This window comes from Falco naumanni, chromosome 2 (genome assembly GCF_017639655.2).
Source record: "Falco naumanni isolate bFalNau1 chromosome 2, bFalNau1.pat, whole genome shotgun sequence".
Lineage (NCBI taxonomy): Eukaryota > Metazoa > Chordata > Aves > Falconiformes > Falconidae > Falco > Falco naumanni.
In genome coordinates this window covers 20,970,238-20,990,223 of record NC_054055.1, presented here as the reverse complement: position 1 = coordinate 20,990,223, position 19,986 = coordinate 20,970,238, and the positions used below count along the sequence as shown (strand labels likewise).

The 19,986-nt window shown below is 40.9% G+C and overlaps 1 protein-coding gene across 1 annotated transcript; it reads right to left on the bottom strand.

The window, feature by feature from the left end:
- Nucleotides 1-1,569: 1,569 nt before the first annotated feature.
- Nucleotides 1,570-19,248, bottom strand: POGLUT3 (protein O-glucosyltransferase 3). Its single transcript, XM_040583634.1, has 8 exons — nucleotides 19,017-19,248; nucleotides 11,112-11,309; nucleotides 9,430-9,716; nucleotides 8,803-9,019; nucleotides 7,214-7,410; nucleotides 6,073-6,267; nucleotides 4,970-5,074; nucleotides 1,570-4,114 (listed from the first exon to the last, which is right to left on the bottom strand). Exons 1-8 carry the CDS (start codon nucleotides 19,216-19,218, stop codon nucleotides 3,989-3,991), a joined length of 1,527 nt encoding a protein of 508 aa, XP_040439568.1. The 5' UTR covers nucleotides 19,219-19,248; the 3' UTR covers nucleotides 1,570-3,988.
- Nucleotides 19,249-19,986: the final 738 nt, after the last annotated feature.

Sequence of the window (19,986 nt, the reverse complement as noted above, 5' to 3'; positions counted from 1 at the left end):
TGAAATGCTACAAAATTTTTCACAGACAAGAAGATTCTAGTGGCTGAATCCTGTGAACTTAAATAATAATACATTTACATAAAATTTTGCACTTCATCACTGCCCTTACAGACAACACTTTTGGAAAACTTAATAGTAAGGGAGCTGATAATGTCCTAGGTTTATGTAATGCTTCTTTTCCTCATTATCATTTCTTTGCAAGCTTCTCAAACGTGCTCAAACAGGTGATGGAAGTTTTCCCTGTCAGCTCTCTTCCCTAACTAAATAATTTACTTTCTAATGTAATAAATGTCGGGCGTATGCTTCCTAGGATGGATGCTTAAATCTAACATTCCATCAGACAAGCTTTGATTATAGGGTTTTTTTAATTATGAATCTACAAGGCAGACCTGGCACAACACTGTCATGAAACTAGTATATTAGTTAGCTAGAGGTAAATCTCAAAAAATACAGTCTAAAAATGTACTGATTTTATATCTCCTTTATGTTCAACAGATCATGATTTACTAGTTTTCATTTGAAGATTAAATTGAGGTTGGCCAAGTATTTCCAAATGTGAGTGCCTAAATATGTTTGGACATATATATGACATAACATAAAAGGGCTAACTTTCTGGAGTGTTCAGTGTAAGAAACTACTGTTAAGGTTAAAGGCATGTGAAAATAAGGACCCTTAAGTAAAGGGTCTGTTTGACCAACATTTTTGGAAGTCAGACCACTTCTGTGTAGATTCCTACATTTGAAAATATTGGCCCTGGACTTCAGGACATACTATTTCAAACAAACAAACTTGTCTTCATCATCGTTGGTAAGCTCTACAGTATGTTAAAAATTATCACCACTGATGAAAACAGGACAGATTTTGTTCTTTATATTAAATCCTATGTTGTGCATTAATAGCTGAAATTACTGTATCAAACTTCAGTAGTGTGGGAATAGTAACTATTTTTTAAAATTACTACCAAGTGCTAGGTGTACAAGAGACTTAGTTGCTGTTCAGGAACTACTACAGAATAACAGAAACTCTAGTGTATGTATGTTGTTTGAAAATACTGTGTAATGTATGTATTATACTTTACTTGTACAAAAAAGTTTTACTGAATATTTAGCAATTCCTGTAACACACCAGGCCAGTAAGTGTCATCCTGTCATCAAACTGAAATAGATCTGATGTCTTTTCTGGCCTGGTCGGGCAATTGTTACGATTGCTCTTCATTACAATTTCAATTGCATATAGTACCACCAATGGAAACAAGAGAGGCTTTGCCTTACCTTCTTTTATCTTTGGAAGATCTGTAGTTATAAATTGAACCAGATTTTCTGAAATGACTCAGCGCTTTTAGTGAAACTTCTACCATGTCTCTACTGTTTTTTAATTTTGGCAGGAAGATGCATGTATTCATATTTTTCAGAGTATATCTTGCCTCTGAGCTATAAAAGCATCTGTAAGACACCCTGTGACAAACTAGTCTTTGTTTTGAAGGGATGCTTATTACAAAAGCAAGAAGGGTTTTTTGGCAGATAATTTAGAATAGTTTTTTTCCCTTTTTATGAGGGGAGAAAGGAGGGATGAAATATTCACATTTATTTATTCATGACCATTTAAATTTTATCTGATTCTTCTTCCAGTTTGAAAGACTTCTGTTTCAAGCCAGGCAAGTTTTTTCTGCACAGGTATTTCCAAAGAACCCTGAACTATGCATCATGACTCCCCTCATTCCCTCCTATTTTTTAAAAAATAAACTGATCATTGTTAGACTTTTGGTTTGAAATACGTGTGTGAGAGGTGGAAAACTTTGTTGCTTCAACCATCTGGTACACTTAATTGCCTTTGCTGAGCATGCCACTTCCATAAATACTGGTCAGTATAAAATGCACATGGTATAATGGATAGTATCACAAAATAACATTATATCATAAAAATGACACTGCACAGAGAATGAAAGAGGAGCACATACTCAGCTTTAAGTGTCAGCTTCAGCAACTGGAACCCTGTTCCTCAATTTTGATGTAGAAAATTTTATGTCAGATGAGCTGAATATGTATTTATAGTCTAAAGTTCTAGGACTGATTATCATGCTAAATAAAAATACAACTGATATTAGTGTTAGAACCAGAACAAAGAGGATGACGGGCAGAGCACTGTGTTCCAGGTTTTTTCTTAACTGGCATAATGTGACTGGCAGACAGTTGCATTAACCTCTTTGAAAACCTGAAGTTCTTTCCATATTTGGCACACTGAAAAATCTGGTTTTTCTCCCTGTTCTGGTGCAGAAACTTTGTCTTATATATTTTATGAGTAACTTGCAGTGTAGAACCAAGAATGAAGCCCGCATGAGGTGTAGAGCACTACACTTTGGGTACCTAAGCAATGAGATGAGTCCACCGTCTTAAGACGTTTCCATTCCTTTTTTTGTAGGGACAATTTACTATCCATGAAAGATACTACATGAGTGTAGCTGAGTAGGAAGCTACTCAGACAGGCTATATTAGCCAAGACGAAAATGCAGAGGGCACAAATGGGTGCCTGTGGGCATTGATCTTGGTATTGGCATTGGTGTCTCATTCCAGGACTGTTTATGCATTTTGAAGTAGCCAAACTCGGGTAAAAATCAACCGAGGTACTGGGATACACATCGAGGACTAGGATTTTTCCTCTGCCCCACCCAAAGGCACACTTTGCTGCAATGGTATGACCAGCTCCTTCTGGCCCTGTGAATTTTGTATTGTTAGCTTCGTGGCTGCACAACTTCAGTGGAAAACCTCTTCTCCAGCCTGGAGCTAAGGCACGCCCTGGAAAAAATGGCTTTGGATCAAACCAAGGAGGACAACTGGCTTCCCAATTGCTTAGTATGGTCTCTAAGCCCTGGACTACTACATAGAAAGTGCAGGATAGGTTTTTCTGTCATATGTTTGAACCAAAACAATAAAGTCTGATCTCAGTATAAGGTTAGGTATGATCTAAATTTGGAAAATGGATAAGGTCCTTCTGGGAACTCAGGCACAGGCAAAAGTAGTTCATGAACCCAAGTGAAAAAGGTGGTGGCATCCTTAGCTCTACATAGAAGTTAAACCTAGGCGGTCTTAACACTCTACTAACAAATTTCAGATGTGTGAATACTCAAGTAGCCTAGAATACTGTAGAATTTACTGTTGAACTAGACACTGGTATGTCACCTGGCCTCACCTGAAGTTCCTAAGTCCTTCTGTGGACCTGTTACTATATTCAGAGATACAGTCATAGGCAGGGAGCAGGTCTTCAGAGTGGTGTCTTGGCACTCAAGGCACTGTGTGATAGCTATACAATCTGCTTTAAAGCAGCATTTAATTTTGGTGATTCACAGCCAAGGATAGTGCTTATAAAAATATTATTCTGATCTCTCCCCCTCCTCTCCATTTTCCTCTGAAATTGATAAATATTAGATCATGTTCCCTATTCTGTCATCTGTCATAGACCACAAAATAATCTCAAAGCAACACCAGATCCGATATCTGTAAATCTCAAATATTCATTTTCTTTGTCTAGTTAGAAAATTGTTTTGTATACAAGAAACAATCTAACACTGACGTAAACTTTATGAAGAAATCATAACACTGCTTTAGTATGTTGCAAATGCTTCTTTAGAATAACTTGCACTGACTCATGGAAGATCTTTTGTGGATGACTGGTTCCTCATAAAACTTTGGTAACTAGGTCCCAGCTGGAACACGAGCAGCACTGCACTCTTCTTCCTGATGGTGCAGTACATCAAAAAAAACCCCTAGATGCTCCCCATTACAGGGTCAGTATCTGTCTGGTGGTGGTCACGGAGACAAAATTGTGGGAACCAACGTTGTAGACCAAAGTCAGTGTGTAAAAGGATATGTAAATACAACATGAATACATAACTAAGAATGTTTGCTAGTCCCTAAGTGTCTTAGATTTCACAGCTTAATTCCTATTTAAATTCTTGCATTGTTAAGTGGGTGATTTTCTCCATCCGGTACAGTTATAGATCTTCCCTTAAAGGCTTTTTCCTGTGGCAACTGCATACTGAGTCTCTGTCATCAGGCTGAGGTACAAGTTCCATTCCATCTCGTATTTCAGGTTTGCTGGCTTGGCGTTTGGCATATTGCTGAAATATGTAAACAACACTTAAGAATGCCGTAAGCACTAACATATAATTCATGAAACAGAATTTTCCTCCTCCCTTCCACTCACAAGCTTGCCTTTATCCAGGCTCCTTTTGTCACTGTTTACAACCTGTTTACAAGGTGTTTTTATAACACACCTACTAATAGGCTGCATTGCCTCTGAAAACCCCTTTTAATGTTTTCCCCTGACCTATTATTAATGGTAATTTGAATATTGTCATTATTTGTGTCTCTACCCACTTTATGCAGATAATGCTGTCATTTTAGTACACTGTACAGTTCCAAATTTTGTGTCAACCTATGGCTGCTAAAGCTGAGATCTAACTCTGTACAGCAAAACAGGAAAAATAAATTAGTACTTTCAGAGAACAGAAACTTCTTTCACTAGAGATTTGCATCTCCTAGGGAGGCAATGACTACTTGGCCTGCTTCACCCCGTATCACTCTACTAGCCATACTTCTGGAATTTCTTTTCCATGTATTTATTGTTCTGTAATACAGTGGAGTAACTCATGAGGGGATAAATATGAATGAAAAAAGGAAGAAAGCTGTGTACAGATTATCTCCTGTATCTGTTAGAAACTACATACCAAGTGACACTAAACACAGGTCTGACTGTGGGGACGGGGGCAAAAAAAATAATCTCTCATTCTGTAAAAAAACTATTATGTCAGGTTGCCTCTTTAATGATGAAGCACGTTTTAGCAAGCTCTTCACACTGATCTCACGTGAATAATATGAACCATGTCTGCTACTGATATAAGTAGGGACTGAATATGAAATTTGTAATGTCAGTAGTAGTTAGGCAAAGTAATACAGTGATCTATTGTACTAACCTGGAGCACTTTGTAGTAGTAGCAGTAAAGCCTGTGAGGCTGAAGTACTTCTCTTGCCATTAATTGTCCTTCTTTAGCAATTTTTCTTGCTTCTTCATCATTTTCCTGGAAAATTGAGACAAAATGAATGAATAATAGAGCAATCAGGTGAGTTACTCAAAGGCTGGCTGGCATTAGAAGTTTTATTAAAGGGGCTATTCAAATCTGCAACTTTATGTGTGACTGCAAAAGCACACTTTGAATTACAGATTTTTTTAAAATACTGAATTGCTTTTATGGTCACAACTGGTACCTTAGGGCTATTAATAAGAACTTTCATGGATAATTATACAATTTTGAAAACTTAGTTGATTACTGCTGTATTGTTCCGTCCAAGCCACAAGCCTCTTCAAAATCAGGTCCGACATCTCCCAGACATACTCAGCTTTACAGAAGACAAAGCCACAGCTATTGTCCTCTCCTGTGCAATGCAATTCAGTGTCTTCCTTTTAAAAATAACTCTGAATTCATGTACTTACTTTCAAGTTTTTTAGGTCTGTATTTCAAACCTGTTAGTATTCTCATCTGATTCTTTATGAAGTACAGTACTCTCAGAACAGAACTTTTCCTATGTTTTTTAACATAGTAGCTAAACTTAAAGCACAAATGGCGTTTTCAGTCACATCATTGTATCAGTTTGTTTGGTTACAGAATCTCATTCTGACCGTGCTACAGAGCAGCGATTTTTTGTACATTCAAACAGAACATGCAATGACTTCTGTTCTAGTCAGGACCTAAAAAAAGCAATAAATTAATTAATTATCAGTTAGGATTCTGCGTGTTTCTTTGGAAATTACCTGCATTAATCAGTATACTAAGACACTGACTCATTAAACACTTCTGCACATACCTAAAATTAATTCTAAAGTATTTACCTGAATAGAGATGGTTATTTGAATTAAGGCCTTCCCATCTCATACTAACAACAAAATGTACTTCCTTTATTCCAGGATCTCAGTTCATGCAAAATATGTATGTGGAAATACCAAAAAGAAGAGTGTATTGATATAAATCGTTTACATGTTTGTTTATCACTTTGAACTTGAATTATTAATGGAACTTACCTTAGCCCATTTTATTTTCTCTAGCAAGTCCTCTAAGTTTCTCTTAACTGGAACATAATGTTTCCAAGGTTTTAATCCAATATAAAAATGTTCATAGTACTGGGAATCTTGCTTCAATACTAGGCTGTCACCCAGCAAGAGGTATGGAAACCTGTAAGCTGCTACAGTGCCATCTACGTTCACTTGGTATTTGTACTACAGTATGAAGACAGAGAAAAAAAGGGGAAACATTTTGAATCAGAACAGGAACACTGACTGTATAAAAGACTATATTCACAGGCAAGACATAATTGTGTTTATTAATTCTCATCATGCTGTTTTAGTGTTAAGCAGGTGTAGTTTCATGGTATTCTGGGTAACATAATAGAAAAAGGATTTGTTTTCAACCCAAAGCTGACAGTCAAGAACCTTTGTGTCACATGAACTGCCTGATGGGTATTTTATTAAAGTGTCCTGCGACAGAGCAAGGGGTAGAGCTGGGAAGGAAATAAAACTAATCTATACTTAAATTCAAAACAAGTAAATTTATTCTGATTTAAAATTATAGTATTATGTAGAATAATCTGAAGCATGTATTATTATATAAAATAATCTGAAACATCATACTAAAAGTAACCACGAATGTACTGCTCTGGCAGATGCTCATGGCTTCACAGCATTTCTGATAATATTAATCCTTGGAACAGAACTTCAGTTGCCACACACTATAATGGCTTTTTACAGGCCTCTGTCCCCTTTACTCATTATACCACTGTGTATGTATTTTTTTAACTTGTTACTACAAGGACTTTCTGACATCCATAATGTACTTGCACTGGACACAAGTTCTGCCCATTATTTTCATATTTACTCCAAGTAAAAGAAACCCTGACGGTGAGAAATCAATTTCTCAATCACCTATTAAATTTTTTTTCCCAAGAACTCTCTCTAAGGGACTCCAATGAAAAAAGTATAGGGGCTTTTTTTAGAAGTGTGTATGACTCTTGATTACAGATGGTCTATCTACCCCACGTGGATCAGTGTTCCCAGTGTAGCATGATTGTTCTGTTTACCGAATGGAATTAGCAAAAGTAAGCCTTGTCTTTTCAGTTGGTAAGAACTTGACAGCAAAATTAATCCAAGACTGTAATTTGCTTGCTACCTTAAAGAAGTCAAAGAAGCCCATCAGCTGAACCTTTCCCAGCTCTTTTTCTTTTTCTCTGAAGAAGAAATATCCTGTTATTCCAGCATCTAGAAGTTCTGGATTTTCCTTGGATAACTTGACAAGATGGAGACGTTCTTCTCGGCTGTCTCGACCTCTAAATAAAGCTCGCTCAGTTTTGTTTTCCCAGAGTGGACCTACGAGCATTGCATGATAAGGAAAAAAGCAAACAGTAATGAAACGTTCATGATACGTGTACTGCAAATAAGGAACTTACTATGTCAGTGGCATTATACTCAAGAGATGTAGTAAAACAGGCATGATTTCTTATAGTGAATCCATAATCACTTATTAATCACAGAGTTTAAACTCCCAGTTCTGGCTTGAATTTTGTGATGAGAAACTGAGCCACTTACAAAAGGAAAAATCAGAGAACTGCTTTTCCACTCAACAATTTTATATTTAAACAACTTGAAATATCTTGAAAGCTACATAAGGAATTATAATCAAATTATGTAAGTAAATACTGATAATTAAAGTAATTCATCTATAAAGCCTGCCACAATAACCAAAATTTCTTTAGGAAAACCCACCTCTGTTACCCAGCAGTTTAGTTAAGTCTTTGAGGAATCACTGAATGATGACTTAAAAAGGAAAAAAAATGGCTATACTATGTTATCAAGATACTTAGCAAGAGCTTGAAAGACTTCATCACTGCTTACTGTCTGCTTTTAAAAACATTACATACATACTTCCTCATCCTCTGCTGGGAATGTCCTTAAAGGACCTACTGAAGTAGAATAGGCTCTTATTGTCTCCTAATTGGAAAAGCAGCTGTACTAGATCACTGAACACAGAGTGCTTCAAACTGATCATTTAATTACAATATTTAATTTAGAAACTAATGAAGAAAAGAGAAACTGTGAACTAATCAAATAAAAAGAAATGCCTCTTCACTCAAGTTTTAATCCTTAGGCATTGTTCACGCCATCTGTCTGGCCCTAAGTATTCATTAATTTCCTAGGAGAGGAAGATATCTGTCAGTAAAACTGACTCTTCCTTCAAAGCTAGAAAAACAATTCAGAAGATCCCACTTTGAGGTATTTTTTTGTACAGACAGTATTTTCTCATTTGAAAGAGGCTGCAGCATAGTACCAGTTTACTTCTTTCAGGATTCAAATTAATTTTTATGTAAACAGAACATTGGGCCACATCACTGTCAGGAAAAGGATTACTGTTTGATTAGAAGGAACATACTCAAGTCCTTCATGGATGAAAAAGGCCTTCTGATTATATTTACTTTTCTTTTGACAAGTCACAGTATCTTCTGGATACCTTTTAAGTTAAAAATCACCATTATTGTAACCTGGACTCCTTAACATCTGTCTCTATTGAAAATTGGCTCATATTAAGCACATGCTTAGTAGCAGTGTTGAAAGCGTTTACGATCTGTAAAGACTAACCTGCTTTTATTAAGAGACCTCCTAAGGCACTTGTGAACTGAAGACTTCAACACATTATTTGAATGTAACTTGCTTCTTCAATGGAATTTACAAATTCTTTTTTTAAGTCCATGATCTCTAATTTACCTGTATTTCCTTGAATAGAAAGGAGATCATTTGTGACTCCACGTAGGGTTTCAAGGGTCGAGTGGGTTACATCATATGTTGGAAGGACTATATCTCTTGAATCCACAGAGCCACACCATGAAATGACAGGTATAGGACCAGGTGTATCATTGGCTTTCCGATACTCAACTGGCCAATCTCCAACATTAAGGTAAAACTCCACATCAGGAAGACGAACCTAAATGTGTACCGGAGAAAGGGTAATAACACAAAGATAGAAGCTGTTCGTCACTCCTACATATATTCCTCAGTTCTCTCATGTCATGCAGAAACAATAAACCTACCTAGACAGTTAATAGCTTTAGCTGAGCTTATGGTGTGAATTTCAAGTTTCTGCCCTGCAAGAACATACAAGAGAAACACTCACAGAGACTAGGAAAAAACTTGCAGAATCGGACCTTAGCCCCTGCAGCTTTCCTAGCGATTTCATTACTGTCAATCTCAACCCCCCACATTATCCCTAAGCTACTCTGTTACCTTAATGAAAAAACAAAAGTCAAATCTTACTTCAGGAATTATAAATCTGAAAATACACCAAAAAATGCAGTATTGCCATACTTAACAGTCTTATATGATAAAACCTGATACCTTTCTTGCCAGTGACAGGAACATTTCATCAGAGAACATTTTGAAGTCTGTATACTTCCCTAAGGAGCGACGGTAGATGTGATTGTTGAGAATAGTGTAATGAACAATAGCACCTCTTGTTTGACTGAACTTTGTTGGGATTTCCTTAAGCATTCGCTGAAGGTCAATGGTGGGAAAAGAAATGAAGTCTTTTGTAATCTGAGGTTCTTGGGATGGACAAGACATAATGTCCTGCCAGATCTCAGGGTCTTCTTCAGGACAGTCACAATATTCATGATAAACTGGTCCTACAGAAAACAAAGCACTGAGAGTCTGTATTGCTGATTCTACACCAATCATAATTCAAACACATGGGCATATAAATGCGGACATTACAGTGGCTTCACATTTTTTTGTTCCAAGTATTCTGAAGTTTTCCTGGGAATCATCCTCCCCATAACATTTCTGGGGTTTGGCAGTATAACAGAAAACATTCTTCTCTTTTCACAAATCAAAATACTAGACTTTTTGTTATCAGGGTAAAATTCATCTGCAAAATGACATTCCATTATTGTGCTACCTGCCAACCACATAGGGTATTCAGCATTGTTCTAACTGTCCATAACTACCAAAGCCCAGGTATTACAGCTTCAATTTTAGCCTAGTTCAGAACTTTGATACAGTAGTCTTCAACTCTGGCATAAGGCGTTTTCTTTTATGTATAATCAGCTATTCTTTCTGTCCTCTTGAAGCAGAGAGCTTCAGAAGGTATAAGAAAGAGCCTCAGAGTGGGAAAAAAAAGCCCTTATTTCATGGACTTCTAATCAAAATGGGTTCTGTCCAGTGTCATAGTTTCATAGCTGTGCACCAGTAAAAAGAAGGCATACTACTACCTTGAGGAGTCATGACAGTTCCATTTCAGTTTCAAGACATTTCTAAGTTTGTATTGAGGACATATTTATTTTTTTTAAATGACCAAAATCTGGTTAAAAGTAGCAGTGAACTGAAACAAGACTGCAGAGAAGTAACTTTGTATTATCTTTTTCTTTGCTAAACAGCTGTCCATTTGAAAGCAAGAGAAGGAAGTTAAAAGAAGCAGATGTGGAATGAGAGAATAATTTGCCTTGTTCTCCCTGCTTTTAAATATTTGTTCCATAGTATAGACCTGCACTCAATTAAACGGGACTAATGGAAAGAAATTTAATATTGTCTGGTTAAAGAAATATTGGTTTTACTGTTAGGAAGGATCACACGTTTTAGAAATCACAGACATTTGAATTACAGGGTTGGGAACAACAGAAACTCCTTGTTTTTGCAAGTAGTATTTTCTACTTTAGATAAAAATAACAAAATCTTTAAGGGAATACCTGCTTGAAAACAGTAAAAATACAAGCATTGCTCTCTTACTCCCTACAGATCTGAACAGATCCATTTCCTTATGCAAGAGGGAAGAGGAGATGTCCAGACACATCACCTCAATGTTAGAAGCCACAATCTACATGCTTTTGCATCTACGTCCTGTAACTTGGCAATGTATAGACTGTCACTGCTCACCTGTCTGTATAAGGAGACTGTTTGTGAGACTATACCAACAAGGGCAAACAAACCTCTAATTTCCCATCTCTTCCTCTAGCACTAAATTAGTGCGTAGCATTTCTGTAGCAACCAGCATACATTATGTTAAATCAAAAAAATACCTTTACCTTTCAAAATATAAGGAGATTGAGCTACATGCTGATCACCATAAAGTATCTCAATTTTTAACCCCTTTCTGACACTCCCATACATCCGATACCGCATAAGAAATGTGCCATCATTTCTATCCAAAGGGCGAGGGGTGTGAATTCTGGTGCCTTCTTTTGGAGAAAGTGCTTTAATTACCACTTTAAACTGTGTTCTTCCTGAAAAAAGGGAAATAAAAACAGATAAAAGCACTTTAAGCTATTAGAATCACATACATGAAATAAAGGTGAGAGCAAACTCTACTGGATTAAGTCCATGGAATTTAATTTAACTGCACTAGAAATTTGTGTATTATACCAAGTTGGTAACATTAATTTCCAGTGATGGAAGCTCATCCTACTAAATTTTCTTGATCACCACATACCTAATAAAGGGAAAACCTGTAGATGGAGATAAAAAGTTAAAAAATGATTACAAGATAGAAGGAAAGGCTAACAGTATTTTGAAGCAAAGATTAGGTTTAATACTAAGTATTCAAGTTAGTGCTCTGAGGAACAATCATTTCCTCTAGATTAAGAAAGACAGGAAACCAAGTTAAAATAACAGGAGAAAAGAATACTTGCCAGCTTGTGGAAAGGCAGTTGCAGCATGCAGGAGTCAGATACAAATTGTTCACGTTTGGGCTGCAGCTGACTGTCTTGCAAATTTAGAGTCCCAGCTACTGAAAAGCAGGGATAAGAGAATGATAGTAGAGGTGTTTCCTGGACATCTGTCTGACCTGTGGCTTAAAGATCACCAGTATTTCATCATTAATGCACCGTGACGTTTTAAGTGGGCATGGAATATTTTGTGGACAATATGAGTATGCATAAACAAATCTGTTCTATTCCCTTGTTTCTGTCACAAATGGTAATCGCCATCTTTATTCTTCAAAATAGAGCGGGACGGATTATTCACAACATGTCTAAGAATCACAAACCAAAAATGAACATTACCACAAAGTAGTATACAGAAAGAAATTAAACTGAAAAAATCCAGATAAAATTACAACGTTACTAAAATTTGAACGTGTCCCAACAGTACTAAATGACTGAGATGTTACAGTTAATTCTATACAATCCGTATTTTAACATACTTTGTATCCACAAATAAATGCACTGACATAGTAAGTACATCAGTCATTTAATCATCAATCATGTCTCCTTTACTGGATCTTGAAATTGGATTCAACTACTGTGCAAAAGTCTCCAGATTAAATTAGGCAGAACCCTTGTGATTTCAGACATGCGCTTCCTGACATGTCATGCCTCTTCACAGAGAGAACAGTTACCCTGAGTAGCTCAGATTCTTCCAGACATTGTTGTCAAGAGTCAATCCCTCAATCAATAAGCATACGGTCAGTGTGTGTGAGCAGAAGAATCTCTCATGGCTTCAATACACACCCCCTCCTGTGCTTTGTGTTCCAATGTAAGAATATAAAATGTGGATTATTTGTAATCATCCCTCAAATTTTCTTACTATTCAAAGCCCATGCCAGCCAAAGACGCCACAAAGCAAGTCAGAGTACTTTCATTTGCCGACATATTGAAGAAACAAAATGAAGCAAGCATTCATTCCTTCTTGAAATGCCAGTGTGGCAAGCAGCACTCCCACCGCTAAGGAATGCAGAATATTGTTTCCAGTAGCTACCAGATCGACCATGAGAAGCCCTCATTTGATTAAGCGTCAGTCCAAAATGATTTCCAGAAGTGTCCTTCTGACTTTTGAGGAGTCGAGGAATGTTAAGGTTGCTCCAGATATGTGGTACCTCCTTTTCAAAGGAATGATAAGTGGACACCTCCCTGCTTGCTTACATGGTAGGCTGAGGACACATTGGCAGTACAGCTACGCAGTGTTAAATTTCCTTGTGCAAGTATAGGTAGAGCTCAAGCAATGCTAATAGACTTAAAACTCCAAAACAATTTCTATGAATGGTACATTGGTTTAGATCTAAGACTGTCACAGCTTGGGATCTCTACAGTTTGGATCTATGTGGGTAGAACTGATTCAGACTGGCTCCCAGTTTTGAAGCTCCTCAGCTTGTTTTGGTGTATCTGCAAGCACAGTCACCATCACAGAAGAGGCAGGAAATTAAAGTTTTGCCCCCTTCATGTATTTTTGACATCTAGCTACTGATTACCTTTCAAGATGCCATGAAGTAGAAATAAAATGATAATGTAAGAATGTCTCTATGATCATAGCACTTTGACTTTTAAACCAAAGGTCCGCTCAGCATCTTGCACCTTACAGTCACTAGCAGAGATGCGCAAGATAATAAGAGCAAAGAAATTAAAGGACTACCTTTGAAGTTACTGTCCTCTCTGTCTACAAATTTGCAACAAATAGACTTGAAAAACAACAACTTGTATGCACATAATTTCAATAGCCTTCAGTGAAGGTTTCCCACGCCTGCTTAATCCCCATTTAAACATTCTGGTATTTGTTGCATCAAAAACATCCTAAGGCAGTTCTTTTTCCAAAATGTGATTACACATTTACAGAGAAAAAGCGTGTTTTAAAACTTCAGTCTGATAACACAAGAATTAGAGGCATCAAAGGAAGTTCTGGGAAACAATGAGTTTTAGTTCCTCATTTGTTTTCTTCTCCTTGAATTAGTCTGAATCCTGTAGGCAGTTTCAAAACTATCCATGAGTCAGATATCCAGAACTATTCAGAGTAGTCAGGTTCCTTCTAAATATATCCTTCAGCTCTTTCCTCTGTGCAAGATTATGTTGTACCACGCAACACTTGGTAATACAAGCATAATGGAGAAACAGGGAATAACGACAATCACAGAACTGTTGCATTTGGAAGTGACCTTGAGACCATCTAGTCCAACCCACCTGCTTGGGTCAGCCAGAGCAAGCTCCCCAGGACCGTGTCCTGTTGAGTTTTGGATACCCCCACAAATGGAGACTCCACAATCTCTCTGGGTATTCTGCTCCAGTATTGGGCCACCTTCACAGTAAAAATAAGTCGTCTTGTGTTCAGCCTGAACTTCATGTGACTTCTACCGGTCTTCAGGAACCTCTCCTGTTTGCTGTGATCTTTCAAAGAAGATCAAAAGTGGCCTCACAATGATGTCTGCCAGCTCCCTGAGCACTCATGGGTGCATGCCATCAGGCACCCACAGACTTTGGCACATCTAGATTTTAAAGTGTTCCCTAACTTGATCTTCCTCCACCAAGGGCAAGTCTTCCTTGTGCCAGACTTTCCCTCTGGTCTCAGGGACCTGGGATTCCTGAAGGCTGGTCTTAGCCAGCAAAGACTAAGGCAAAGGCGGCACTTCACTACTTTGACCTTTCCTGTGTCATTTGTCACCAGGTCCCCTGCCCCATTCAGCAGCAGGCTCACATTTTCCCTAGGCTCCTATTGCTGTTGAGGTACTTCTAGAATCCTTTCTTGTTGCCCTTCACATCCCTCACCAGATTCAACTCCAGATCAGCTCTGGTTTTCCTAACCCTACACCTGCCCAATCAGACAGCATCTCTGTATTCCTCCCGGGTCACCTGCCCCTGCTTACACCCATTGTATGCTTGCTGCTTCTGTGTTTAGTCAGAAGCTCCTTGTTCATCCCTACATCCCACCACCTTTGATTTCCTGCTGGTAGGGATGGACCATTCTCGAGCTCAGAGAGGCAACCCTTGAATATCAGTCTGCTGAGAAGGCAACAGGGAAAGACTTCCTCTTCAGAAGAAAATGACTGCTTTAATTTCTGTTCTTCATGATTCTGATGGAACTGGACTTCTGCTGGATTTGGATTACAGAGAAAATGAACAAATGCCAACTAGGATGACACTTCAAATGCTTGAGCCCCTGTGGTTAAGGCTTGGGAAATTTTATTAAACAAGAAGGACAACATACCCAAGTCTAAGACAGTTGGGACAGCATTTTATTAATTCCCTCTTGTGTGATCCATACTTCTATGACCAAACTATCTGCTTTTCACTTTGTCAGACTGCAGAGACTTCAGAGACTCTGAATCTAGTGCCAGCACAAACACAAGTTTGTAAGGAAGGGTTGAGAAGAAAATATCAAGGAGCTGGTTTCCTCGTGAATGGTCTTCTTCATAAGGACAGTGCAGAGCTGTAGTCCAAATAAGAGGAAAACCACATTTCTCCAAAGGTGAGTAACAATTTCTGTTCCTCACTCAACTAAATACTGCCAGAGGTCTTAATGCAGGAGTGAGTCCCCTCCTTTTGAATCTGGCAAAGGATTCCAAGAATGACTCTCCCGAAGGAATAAACATCTCTGCTTCTAAATGTCACTCTTGTCACAACCATCTTTTTCAACTCTCTTAAAAGCAGCTGACTTCAGCCAAGCATCCTCTCCCTACGAGTGTCACCTAGTAGTATTTGGATTAAGAAGCCTTTGAATCCAGAGCATGTCATGAGGTAGGATCACAGAGAAAAGAGTTTTCTGTTGGTATTACATCTTTAGCATTTTAACTGGCTATAGAGATTTCCTACCAGAGAAAAAAAAGCTTTCAGTTATCACAAAAATGAGTGAATATTGAGAAATCACAAGTCAAATACTACTGAACTCGATCTCTTTGTCTTCACCCACAGGAAATAACTACGCAGGTCTTCGTTCCTCGCTGGTTATATACTTACCACTCTAGAGACATGAGGAGCTCTGGATCTACCCAAAGGATGTGTTAGTTTTAGTTGGTGGCAGTTTAGATGCAGGAAGCATTTGATAAGGGAGGAGTGACCTGGTAACAAAGCTCTCTGGGAAAAGCTAACCCCACTGAAAGGGAGGGGGAAGAAAAAGGAGATTGAATATTTAACGTAAGTACAAATTATTCACTGGAGGTGACAAGATTTTTGTTTATGACTTACAACGTTCATTCTGTAATGGAGCCAAGGCCTTTAAGCATTTAGTTATAACAGCTTTTTGCTGATTTCTTTTTTAAAAATTGGAGGAAGGTTACCATGGTACTTTCATTCACATTTCTCTGTTTCTCTCAATGCAGAGAAACCATATAAGAAAAATGTGTCCCTGTTGAATCATCACCACTAGTACTTCTGTATTACCCTGAAAACCTGTCTGGGACAGCATTTTAAGTACAAAATAATTTTCCAGTCCTGAAGAGAGACTCAAATTCAGACACAGTCAAAATGGGATACTTTAAGTAATCCAGATGATGAAACTTGCTTTATGCCTTTTTTTTTTCCCCTCTTGTTTACAGAAAAGGGTATTCCATGCATGGATGAAGGACTGAAGAAATGCAGGGATGGAAAGAGAAAAGGCAACAAGGTATTGATTTATGCAAATTGTTAGAGAAGAACAAAAAACTCAGCCACCCTATTTCTAACATGTATACAGAAGAGAAATTAAAATGCCTAAAAAGTTTTTTTTCCCTCAACTGTTTTTTACTGAAATCATTGCTGGTTACTTTTGCAGATGGAAATTGTGAAATCAATAGTGTCAATAACAAGGCAGCTGAACAAAAGAGGTTCACTTAGCAAACTGGACTCCTTTGAATAGTATATACTTCACAACAGGGTCGGCTGCAAGGGCATATATCCAGGAACAAAGAAATACAAGTTGTGTAGGAAGATCTGTGTGACTATCACAAAAGCCCAGGCATCGTGGCCAACAAAAGACCTGAAGGAAGGTCCTACAGTGTTGCAGATATGAAGGTGAGCATAACTGAGAGGCACTCTGTTTAGCTGCACTGAAATGAGGGCTGGCAGAAATGTACCACTTCTCTTTGGAAGTATTTCATAAAACCTGCAAGGATACCTGGGAGGCCTTCAAAATAATTCATTAGTAGAGTACGTAGATCATCTGAAGAACAGTTAGCAGCTGACTTTGTCATGGTCAACTGTGCATAAAGACATGGTGGGCAGTTGTTAAACCTAGGCGAAAACCTAGCAGAAAAGAAGGGTAAGGTGATCCAAGTATCCACAAAAAAAAATCTATGCAGTTTATATTAAAAGTAAGATCTATATTTTCCGCAGTGATTTTTTATTCTTTGGAATATTTTTTCTAGGGAACAAGTGAATTCCACATCATTTGTCATCTTCCTAAGATGGGTCAAAGAGTTACAGCCTGTGGTCAAAATTACTGTGTGATGTGCAATACTACACATTAATTCTGCTGATTAGACTTAACACTCAGAAAACTCACCTGGATGTAAAATCTACCAATTATCCTATGTAAGTTTCATACTGGATGCCAGTAAGGACTGACCTACTTGACTGAAATTCTAATGCACACAAAATACGTAACAGATTTGGACAAATTTTACAAATGGGAAGCCTTAACTGCAGCTCTCCCACTCTGATTGCAATATTCTTGTTTGTGCAATGGAGGTGATAATGCGGATTTATTTAACTACCCAGCAGGGATAGTCTGAGATGTGTTTAGTTTATATTGGAAAGGAGAACCTTAATAAATATTAATTGCAATTCGTAAAGACATTTTACAAATAGAATTTGAACATTTGAAATTGTTTGAGAACTGAAATTTATAACCCGTGTCTCTACGAGTACATTAAACAGTGCTCATGCACTGGAATATGATCAATTGTACCGCTAAATTGTTAGAGGATCCTTGGCACTCTCCTAAATAAGTCTGGGCACGGCTCAGCAATTAGCACAGGACGAGCCAACAGCTCTTCCCTGTTGGCAGCACGCATGCACCGCCTTGGTTTGGAGGCTGCAGAATGTCATGGAGCACTCCATGCCAGGTGGCATCAGGACCTGGAAACATTCCAAAGACATTGAATTTATTAATATAAATACTAACACACATGAACACACTGAGGTCAAAACGAGGTTCTCAGTAAACCATGTCCTATCAGTTTATCTTGGAGGATTTAAACCAGCACAAGAATCCAGTTGATCTTCACACCTTTTTACCTTTAGCAACCTGTCTGAAGCCAAGGCTCTCCCCGTGTGGCAGACGTCAGCCTCCGCCTCGCTGGCAGCGAGCGTGCAGTTGCATTCTTCAGTGCAATTACAAAACTGTGCTACGATCCAGCACTAAGTTACAACAGCAGCTAGAGACAGGCCAGACCTGAAGTATCTGGGGTTCTGTCAGACTGAAGATAGAACCTGTACGATATAGGCCTACTCTTTAATTTCACAAGCCTCAGCCTTCTAAAGGCAAGATGCGAAGAGGCCATGCCTACTTGGCAGACACCCTCTCGGTACCATCTATGTGAACAGCAAATAATACGGAACCAAGTAAACTAGTTCTGCCCTATATAAATCAGCAATACAGGAGTTCCACCGAGTGGTTATCTCAGGGTTATCATCGTTATGAAATCCACGATGCAAAAGTTACTTTTATTATAAATTAAAATCATTAGTGTCGAGCCTGTGGAAGTAACTTGCAGCAGCGAAGAGCTGACTGGCAGCATAGGGGGACCAGGAGGGCAAACCCCAACTCCCACCCTCAGGAGAAGGGCCATGGGGCGGCCTGTGCCGAGCAAACCGGAGATGGAAACGACAACTCCTTCACGGAGCAGCAGGGTCACGGAGCCCAGCGCCGTGCTTACCCAACAGGCATTTTAAGCAACTGGCGTGCGTGCGGCGTTAAAGAAACCACGTTCGTGCTTCCGAGCAGGGCACGGGGGCTCCCTCACACCCGCCGCCCCAGCGGCCCCCGCTGCCTTCGGAGCGGCCCGGGCTGGCGCTGCGAGCCCCGCGGCGGGCAGGGGCGGGCTGGGCACCGCGCTGCGCCGGGGGGGGGGGGGGGGCGGGGGGCTGCGGCCGTGCGCTGCGCTCGGGGCCCGGCCGGGGGCACGGCAAGTGCTGCGGAGCGGGGAGCAAGGAAGGGGAAGGAGGGGAAGGAGGGGAAGGGGCCGGGGCGGGCAGCTGCAGCCCCGGGCGGGGTCTCCCTCCCGCGCCCCCGCCCGGGCACTCGCACGGTACCTGGCGGGGAGCGGGAGAAGTTGCGTCCGGCCGCGCTGACCGCCTGGATGTAGAAGTACCCGACGGGCAGGGCGAGCCCCGCCTCCAGCCCGGGGCCCCACGCCAGGCTCCGCTCGGCGCTAACGGGCTCCGCCGGCCGCAGCGGGGGCAGCGCGGCGCCCAGCAGCAGCGGCAGCAGCGGCAGCAGCCCGCGGCTCCCCATCGCCCCGCCGCGCTGGCCGCGCCCGCTCGGGGCGGGGGGCCGGGGCCGCCTCTGGGCCTGCGCGGCCCCGCGCCCGCCCCCCGCCCCGCCGCCGCAGCGCCCGCGGGAGGCGAGGGGAGGGCCGGGCTGGCCCCGGGCGGCTGGGACCGGCACCGCCCCTTCCCCCCGCCGGCCGCCACGCCGCGAGTGGCCCGGGACCGGCTGCCCCGCGGGGCCGGGGCCGTGGGGGCTGGGGGCGGGCGCCCCCCGCGGGGCCGGGCTCCCAGGGTGCCGGGGCGACGCGGCGGGGCTGGTGTGAGGTGGGGGCGCCCAGCCCGGCCGCCTCAGCCCCTGCGAGGCCCGGCTGCCCCCCGCCCCCCGCAGGCCCGGCCGCGGAGCCGATCCCTCTCCGTGCCCTCCCGCCGGAGCGGCCACCGGTGTGGGGGGGGCACGGCGCGGCCCGCAGCCGCACAGCTGGCCCGGGACTGACCGAGGGAAAACCCCGTTTCTTAACTGTGACTGCCGGTGCCGGCTTATGTACAAGCAGAGATTGCTGTAAAAGAAAAAAAAAAAAAATACATAATTTACAATTCCTCCTCGCAGTTTTAGGTTTCCCCACCCTCCGTGGCTGCTTGAAGTGGAGGACAGAGCCGGTCCCCTGGGGCGCAGCAGCACGCGGCTCCCTGCGGCTGGGCTCGCCTCCCAGCACGGGCTCCCACTGCGTTCCCGGGCTGGAGATGTGCTTGGGGCCTGCGGGTGAGGTCCTGCCGGTGGCCCTCATCCCTGCGG

Excerpts from the sequence above, each read along its gene's own strand:
- POGLUT3 (XM_040583634.1), bottom strand. The coding sequence starts at position 19,218 with ATGGGGAGCCGCGGGCTGCTGCCGCTGCTGCCGCTGCTGCTGGGCGCC. Across the intron at positions 9,717-11,111 it reads ATCTCCTTATATTTTGAAAG|GACCAGTTTATCATGAATAT; the intron begins GTAAAGGTATTT and ends TGTTTTCTGTAG. Across the intron at positions 5,075-6,072 it reads AGAAAATAAAATGGGCTAAG|GAAAATGATGAAGAAGCAAG; the intron begins GTAAGTTCCATT and ends TCAATTTTCCAG.